Source organism: Cajanus cajan, chromosome 2, assembly GCF_000230855.2.
Source record: "Cajanus cajan strain Asha chromosome 2, NIPB_CcT2T_4, whole genome shotgun sequence".
NCBI classification, from domain to species: Eukaryota; Viridiplantae; Streptophyta; class Magnoliopsida; order Fabales; family Fabaceae; genus Cajanus; species Cajanus cajan.
In genome coordinates, this window is record NC_138518.1 from 4,366,570 (window position 1) to 4,376,257 (window position 9,688).

Below are 9,688 nucleotides of genomic sequence, written 5' to 3' on the forward strand. Positions count from 1 at the left end.
TAAGAAGAAAGTTAACTAAATATCAAACGAAGGACAACACAGACTGAAAAACATTCCAGACGAAAACAAAGTCTGTCCATCTATAATTTTGACCAAACCCAAGAAAGTCAAAGCATTAATGACTAATGCTCAGATGAAGATCAAGACTTGAGATGCACATGGATTATCAGACGCAGACGAAAACTACCATGCAAGCATTTGAAGAATCAAGTCTCAAGGGACAACTCAGGCATCGTTTATGACCATACAAGAGCTCTCGACATGATTGCGTGATTAAAGGAAGAAAAGAAGAAGAAGAAAAGCAAGCGCAAAAATAAAAGCATGCATGGGTTAGAAAAAGTATTACTTTTTCAGATAAGGACAACGTCTCTATAGCTATGCGATTGGAAAAGGACAAAAAGTTCCTAGGTCTCAGCTAAAGTCAGACACTGCTGCTAACAAAACAAAGAAGACTTCACGTAATGTCTATAAACAAGAAGCAACATTTAATGCAAGATCTTGTGCATTAAATGAAAGATCGAATCGGTCATGAACGACTATATTCTGCTTCAACGGACATTTGCAACGGGCAAATTTTACAAGACTATATACATGCATAACTTCAAACTTAGAAAGGTTGGCGTTGGCGAAGAGTGATATCAAGTCCATGAAGCAATGAAACCAGAGACAGAGCTTATAGAGTCAAATGTACCATAGTGTATTTATCTCTGTAGACTAAGGAGTTCTAAGTGTAACTTAGGAACATGCACCTTAGTGAGTGTAGCAAACTTTTGTATCCTCTCTATGAGAGTAAACCAAACACTCAAACCAAATCATTTGTTTATCATTTGTAAAGCCTGAAGAGGCTAGAAAAAGAATACTTGTAAAAGCCTAGAGAGGCTTGTCAAAGAATCCTCACTGAGAGCCTGAAGAGGCTAAATAAAGAATACTAGTGCTAATGAGTGAAGTTAGTGGGTCATGAGTGGTCGACAATCCTCACTGAGCGCCTGAAGAGGCTGAACAAAGAATACTAGTGCTAATAGCCAACCAAGAGTGGTTGATAATACTTGGGACTAGGAGTGGTCGAGAATACTCACTAAGAGCTTGAAGAGGCTGAACAAAGAATACTAGAGCTAATGAGTGAAGTTAGCCAACCAGAAGTGGTTGATAATACTTGGGACCAGGAGTGGTCGAGAATACTCACTAAGAGCTTGAAGAGGCTGAACAAAGAATACTAGTGCTAATAGCCAACCAGGAGTGGTTGATAATACTCGGGACCAGAAGTGGTCGAGAATACTCACTACGAGCCTGAAGTGGCTGATCAAAGAATACTAGCGCTGACGAGTGAAGTTGGCGGGCCAAAAGTGGTCGATAATACTCGGCAAACTAGAAGTGATGATAATACTTGTACTTCATTGAATATCTATAGTTGAACCCTTCAATTGAAGGAGACTGAACGTAGCTCATTCTGAGTGACCAGTATAAAAATCTTTGCACTGCCTTTCTATGTTTCAGACGCACTTTCATTTAACTGATATATCATATTGAAAACTTCGTCCAATGCTTATTCTTCACTATGACTCTTTTCAGACGTAAAATACACCTACTTAACTGAATATTTCTTAAGAAACATTTTCTTTATGCAGACGTTAAACTTTCAAATGGAAAATCTTTTGTTAAGCCAATTCTGCACAGCCCTTAAGTATTCAAAATGATTTTTATTAGAAGAATAAGGATCTCTCTGCAAAAACAGTTTTAAAGTTTTTCCGTTCACACACACACACATATTCAACCCCCCTTCTATGTGTTTTTCCTCTAACTTCACTCACCATGGGTTTAGTCTGGGTGGGCCGGGTGAAAATGAGTCAGGTTTAGATATACCCACATACTATAAAATTTTTATTTATTTTGGCCCAACCTAACCTGTTTTCATGGTGGGTCGGGTTGGCCCACGGGTCATAACCCATTTTGACGGCTTTGTCCGTAACTAGTCATGCAACAGTAGGATTAGCTAGGAAAAAAGGTCTCCAACGTTGAACCAACATATAGTGATCAACAACCATCTAGGGACCCTCCATTAAAGCACAATTGTAATCTTTATCGATGTGAACAACACCTGGTAGTAATCATGGGAAACATCAATAATTCTGATAGCAGTTTTTCTAGCCTATGAGCGATTAATTTTGGACTCCAACCGGTGAAATTCAACACTATTACCAAGGACCATAACCATCAGCGACCCTTTCCAAGGCTTGCACCATTCTGAAAATTCCTCATCCTCAATAGGAATTTCAAGAAACTTTCCTTTGTCTTCTAGCGAAATAGGCGGAGGTGGTAACTCCTTATTTGGATGCCCAAAACATCTCCCATCAAAATAAGAGTAAGGAATAGGCCCACCATTTGTCAACAACTTACCTACATATGACCTATCTTCATTAGCTTGCCCGTTAACAGCACCACATGACTCTCCCATCTCCTCCACGACATTTGACTTACACTTTACTTTTCGAACACTTCAGAGAAAATCATCTTCCTCCTTGGAAGAACCCCCAAAAACCCTAGTTCAGCCAAGGGCTTCATCCATTTTTTATTTGTGTCTAAAGTGTAATTGAGTTAAAATAAACAAACATTAATATCTTACAAGAAATTAATTCGTAAAAACTCAATAAGAAATTTCAATTCAAGTAATATCCTATATTTTCAGAAATCGTATATCACATTTTCTCCATTTTAGTTATTGTGTAATGATTGGTTAATGACAAAAAATATATTCATATCTCCTTAAAGTATAAAAAATGCAAATATAAAAGAGTGTATTACATGAATTTTTTTTTATAAATTTTAAAAAGATTTTGTAAAAATGTGATAATTTTTATGATTTTTTTTTAAATTATAATCAAAAGTTTGTAATATGAATTTTAATGGATTTATATCATAAGAATTTATAAGAATTTAAAAGATAATGAATTTTTAAAAAACAACACAATTAATAACAAATACCACCATAATAAGATTTGAATAAAAAAAATAAAATTAATAATATTTTAATAAACATTTGATTTTAACCCCATGTTCTTTAAGCAATATTTTTCTACACATAACCTTCATGTATTAATATTTTCTCATTCATACTATTGAAGTTAAACAATATGTTCAAAATTATAATATTCGTTAACTAGTAAATTTGTCAAAATTAATCTGACATGATGGACTAGTTTGTTAACTCGTTAAGTTAAGTCAGGTTGGACTTCTTATTTTTAGACCCGAAAAAGACTAGTATAATTTTTCCTAACCCAATGTATTAATCAGGTCATGTTGGACCGAAAAAAAAAAATAGGTTCCAAAGGTACCAAAATTATTTGGTCGGATGATTTTTTTTTTATTTTTTCCTTTGAAATTACATGTAAAACCATTAAAAATAAATTATTGTTTTCAAATCATACACACACTAATTTAATTATATTCAAGTTGATATTAGGTATAACTTAAATAGTGACACTTTTATTCACATAATCACACACATTATTTTTATAAATAACCTAAAAATTTCTCTTAAGTTGTGTTTGGATGAAGAAACCTAAAAGTTGAGATGCTTGAAATTTTAATTGTTCGATTGGATAGTTTATTTTAAATTTCTTAAATTTTAAATACTTAATTTTCTCCGTATACAAAAATTATTTTGTAATATATGTTTAAAATTTTGATATATTAATATTAAATTTTATTGAATATAAACATTAGCTAAATTTTGATAATTTGATAAATGTAACCTAGATAATATTTAATAAATTAAAAATAATTTTAAATATTTAATAATTAAAAATAAATATTAATAAATTGTATATCAATATTGATATATAAAAAAATAGGAGAGAAAAAATAAAAAGGTATATATGAAAAAAGATGAATAGAAAGACAAAGAGAAGATGAGATAAAGAAGATAAGAGAAAGAGAGAGGTAGGGGGAGAGAGAGAGAAGCAAGGGGAAGATTGAAGGGAGAGAGTCGCCACCCGTCGCGATCTCGACGGAGAGAAAAAGAAAAAAAGAGGAGAAATAGAAAAAAAAAATCTCAAAGATTTTAGTGACATTATTAGATAAGTGGATTATATATAAATTCTATTAAAGAGTCTAAAAAAATCCATCATTCAAAATAATTCATTGAAATTTTTTTTTTTTCATACTAATAGATTTTTTTAAGTAAAAGAAGTATTAATTAAATACTATCCATTTTTAACGTACTTTTAAAAAAATCATGATTATCTTAATTGAATACTATTAAATTTTAATGTACTTTTAAAATTTATTGATTACCTTAATTAAATATCACTTAATTTTTTTACATTAAAACATTAATTAAATATCACAACTTTTTTATAATAATTATTTTAAATCCTTTGATATCCAGTTTAGGACAAAAATTCACATTCAAGACATGTGAAAGTGTAAATAAGCTAGTTAGAACAAATAAATCTTACGGTATTAAGACATTTGATTAAAACTCAATAAATAAGATGCTAACATTTATTACCATTAAATCTCATTAAACATAAATTTAATATTTTACAAAAATTCACATTCAACGGGATCCATAAAGCACAATTGAATTAAAACAAACAAATCCTAAAATGGTACAAGATATTGATTGGAAGAAAATTTTAGTCGATTAAATATATTCATTTGAAAAAAATGGTTTGGATTTTTTCTTTTTTTCCTTTCCAATTTGTCCTAATTCTCATTTCTCAGCTACAGTCAGTTTGAAGTTTTTGGTTTTAATTTAATAAAGGGTTAGTGTGCAACCGGCATGACTAATTATAAGGAACAAGAGTTGAATGTAGTTGAGAAATTGAAGAGTGATTTAATAATAGCATATAAAAAGAAAGAGTTAATCACTTATACATTGTTAATGTAAATTTTTTTTATATTGACAACCAATTATATCTTTTAATTGTGTCATATTATTGTAAATATATTTACTTTTAACGGTGACATGACACAATTAAAAGATATAATTGGTTGTCGGTATAAAAAAACTTTATACTGTCAGTATATAAGTAATTAACTCATAAAGAAAAGTAAGTATTATTGATATACAAAAAATATTATTATAGATACAATATACATATATAATATATTTTATATATTTATATACATAATTTTAATATTAATTTTAAATAAGATTTGTGTTACTATATTTTATAATTATATTTTTTTTAACAATATATCAACATATTATATTATATTATATATATATATATATTATGGGTATAAGTAATTTTATTGATACATATTATATTATTATAGAATGTGTATTATTATATGTCAATTTTTTTTAATGAAGATTATAAAAGAAATAAAAAACTATTAAACTAAAATAAATATAAATATGTTTTGATACATATTAGAAATACTTTTTAAAAATTTTCTATTGAAAATATAAAATACTTTTTAATAAAAAAATTCTTAAAAATATTTTTAAATTTACATTCAAACATACTCTATATCCAAATGTACAAATCATGTTCGTGATATAAGTTAATCTCCCACCTCAACACATCCACCATGGATAAAACCTAACAAGAAAGGATTACGACATCTATTTCGTTTAAATCGCGTTGAACACAAATTTTCACGAGATAAGAGTTCACATTCAACGTGTCACGAAGAGCGTAATTAAATTAAAACAAACTTCAAATCTTACACAAAATTGACTAGATAAAAAACCCAATAAGAAAAAAAAAAACCCTAATATCTACCAATCCTAAAACAAACAATTCATAAAATCCTACAAGATATTTATAGGATGAAAATTAACTAAAGAAATCCAAAATCTACTAACAATGACCAAAGGAAACAATGTGCAGGCAGACTGCAATCAATCAACAAAATCACAAACAATTGAATCACAATGATAAATTTATTAATTTTTATAATAATCATTTTAAAAATCATACAAAATTAACTGTAAAAATACATTTTAAAAATAAAATATGGTGTAGTTGGTTGTTCATAGTATAATAGTTTATACTTTATACCCAAACCACTCGAGTCAAAGAGGCTCACCCAATGAGCAACTCTAGTCAACACAAGCTCCTTTCAATCACCAAATCCCAACTGTACACAGCTCCAAGAACCAAAACCAAAACAAGACCTAAAAAAATGGCTTCTTTTTTATCTTTTTCATTTTGATGAAAGAAAATCCCCCAGATTCCACGTTCAATTAACCATCTTCCAAGTTCCAACCATTTATGATTTAACCCTCACACTCACACTTTTTATCTCCGCGTCTCCTCGCACCCCACAAGTCAATGGCAGCGTCCCAAAAGCGTTAGACCCAAAACCCAGAATAAAAACCGAACCTTTAGCACTCCCACACCCTCCATGGATCTCCGCAACACGTTTTCCCCTTCCCTCTTCGTGCCCCTCTTCCTGGGCTTCAACCTATTCTTCTTCTTCTTCGCTTCGTCGCAGGTCGACGACGACGTCAAATGTCTCCGCGGCATCAAGGACTCCCTCCACGACCCCGACGGTCGCCTCACCTCGTGGCGCTTCGACAACACCACCGTCGGTTTCATCTGCGACTTCGTCGGCGTGTCGTGCTGGAACCTCCGGGAGAATCGCGTCCTAGGTTTGCAGCTCCGGGAGTTCGGGCTCTCGGGTCGGATCCCGGAATCTTTGAAGTTCTGTGGGAAGAATCTCCAAAAGTTGGATCTTGCTACGAATTCTTTCTCGCCGGAGATCCCGCCTGAGATCTGCACTTGGATGCCGTTTTTGGTTTCGATTGATTTGTCTGGTAATCAGCTTTCTGGGCCTATTCCTCCCACGATTGTGAATTGTTCTTATTTGAATGACTTGGTGTTGTCGGATAATCAGCTTTCTGGGTCGATTCCATATGAGTTTGGGAGTTTGGGTAGGCTTAGGAAGTTTTCTGTGGCTAACAATAGGCTTAGTGGGACAATTCCTGATTTTTTCAATGGGTTTGATAGGGAGGGTTTTGAGGGGAATAGTGACCTTTGTGGGGGTCCTCTTGGATCCAAGTGTGGTGGGATGAGTAAGAAGAATCTTGCTATTATAATTGCTGCTGGGGTGTTTGGTGCTGCTGCTTCGTTGTTGCTGGCTTTTGGGTTGTGGTGGTGGTACCATTTGAGTGGGAAGAGGAAGAAGGGGAAGGGCTATGGGCTTGGTGGTGTTGGGGATGGTGCTGCTGCTGTTGGTGGTGGTGATTGGGCTGTCAGGTTGAGAGGGTATAAGCTTGTGCAGGTTAGTCTCTTTCAGAAGCCTATTGTGAAGCTCAAGTTGGGGGATTTGATGGCTGCTACTGGTAATTTCAGTGGGGAGAATGTTGTCTTCGCCACCAGGACCGGGACTACTTATAAGGCCGATCTTCCGGATGGCTCCACGCTCGCGGTGAAGCGGCTGAGTGCTTGTAAGATTGGGGAGCAGTTTGGGATGGAGATGAACCGGCTCGGGCAGGTTCGCCACCCGAATTTGGCGCCATTGTTGGGGTTTTGTGTGGTGGAGGATGAGAAGCTGTTGGTGTATAAGCACATGTCGAATGGGACATTGTATTCGTTGTTGCATAAGAGTGGTGGTGGGGTGTTGGATTGGTTGATGAGGTTTAGGATTGGGTTGGGCGCGGCGAGGGGGCTTGCGTGGTTGCATCATGGCTGCCACCCTCCCATTATACAGCAGAACATTTGCTCAAGTGTGATACTTGTTGATGAGGAGTTTGATGCTCGGTTGATGGACTTTGGGCTGGCGAGGCTCATGGCGTCGGACTCAAATGGGAGTTTTGTGAATGGGGATTTGGGGGAGCTCGGGTATATAGCACCGGAGTATCCAAGTACCTTGGTTGCTTCGTTGAAAGGGGATGTGTATGGGTTTGGGGTTTTGCTTTTGGAGTTGGTGACCGGGCGAAAACCTCTTGAGGTGAGCAATGGGGAGGAAGAGTTCAAGGGTAGCTTGGTGGATTGGGTGAATGTGCATTCTAGTTCGGGCAGACTCAAGGATTGCATTGATAAAGCCATATGTGGAAGGGGACACGATGAGGAGATTCTGCAGTTTCTGAAAGTCGCTCTGAATTGTGTGGTTTCTCGCCCCAAGGATAGGTGGTCTATGTACCAAGTTTATCATTCCTTAAAGACCATATCCAAAGACCACAGTTTCTCTGAACATGATGATGAATTCCCCTTGATCTGTGGAAAGCCAGAAAATGACACGGTGGCATAGTTCTTGAGGAAGCATGGCGGCATGAGAAGATGATGAAAATGTTCTTACACTGAATTGCTATTTTATAGTGGAGAGTTCTCACAATGGTACTGATGTTTATTATGGCTTGAACATTTCCTCCAAGGGTGACCCTAATCAGGTATAGTTGTATTGTATGATATATAATAAACTTTCTCTTAGGATAGATTTTATGAGATCTATTTGTTTCTCTGTTTGTTGTATGAAAATGCAATATCTAATGATGTCCAAGATGCTTGGAATATGCTTCGGATTTGAATCCTTAAATATGTCTGTCCTCAAAACCAAGAACATAGGCGTCTACTTGTACTCTGTAAAAAGACATCTAATCATGGTGTTTTGTTCATCTAGATCTAATTGATTGGGAAGTTTGAAGCATTTAATTTCTGTATAAATAAATGAAGTCCTAGGTTTATGCTGAACTTGAGATGATGAAAATAGTTTATTATTTCTATTTTGTAGATAATAATTTTATGATATAAATTTCCATGTAAAAAGATCTTAATGAACAAGCACTTAAATTGACTTTATATATTAATGCATCTCAAGTTTAGCATGCAAAATACTGCATGCTACAAGAACCAAAATCAAATTCATCATTATTCATTAACATTGTAAATTTGACATGTCTGTCCTGTGGAGAAAATGAACTGTGTATGCCGCAAGAAAAATTATATGGATGTTAGAGAATCCCCGTCTACATTGACTATTACATGTTGCATATCTTTAGCATCCCAAGAGTAAAAATGAAAGATACAAAGAATATATGTGAACCAGAGATAAAGTTCTATAATAATGTTATGTTGTCGCATAAATTTTCTTACAAATCCTCTTAACATGTTATGGAGAAAATATTAAATGAAAAATGAATGCATTTAATGGCTTGCAAATTTATAATCATTTAAAATTTTTTTTCATCTAATAAGAGGATTAGAATGAAGATTGTGTTAGAAGGTTTAGAATTATTATATGAGCCTGTATAGGAATGTGTGATGGACTGGGCTGTTTAATTATTTCACATTACAGAAATTTAGCTGTGGGGACGGTCCAACATAAACTGTATGAACAACATGTGTTTTGGATGCAAGTTACATTTATTTAGCAGCTTCAATAAATGTTTATTTAATGAATTCTTGTCTTTACTTTTGGTAGATATGAATTTTTGTCATGCGAAAACATGGGATATAAATTTGACCATGAAATTTATTAAAATAAGTTAAAACAATTTATTGAAGTATCAAATCATTTTTTTAGATATGTAAAAGCTTTTTTCAAATGTGCCTCGTAATAATTAATAAACGCTAGGCTAGTCATTTGTAAAAGACCCTATTATTGTAGTATTATAGGGTAGTAAAAAAAAATTAGCGTGATTGTTTGCATTTAATTAATATACATACATAATTATATGTATTATAATATCAAACAAAGTTTAAAAAAAAATAAAATTAATATTAGTATCTTTTGA

The 9,688-nt window shown here is 33.5% G+C and overlaps 1 protein-coding gene across 1 annotated transcript; it reads left to right on the forward strand.

Moving 5' to 3' along the window:
- The first annotated feature begins 6,088 nt into the window (after positions 1–6,088).
- Positions 6,089–8,606, forward strand: LOC109815766 (Leucine-rich repeat protein kinase family protein). Its single transcript, XM_020380563.3, has one exon. The coding sequence runs from the start codon at positions 6,358–6,360 to the stop codon at positions 8,203–8,205; it is 1,848 nt and encodes a 615-aa protein (XP_020236152.2). The 5' UTR covers positions 6,089–6,357; the 3' UTR covers positions 8,206–8,606.
- Positions 8,607–9,688: the final 1,082 nt, after the last annotated feature.

Excerpts from the sequence above, each read along its gene's own strand:
- LOC109815766 (XM_020380563.3), top strand. The coding sequence starts at position 6,358 with ATGGATCTCCGCAACACGTTTTCCCCTTCCCTCTTCGTGCCCCTCTTC.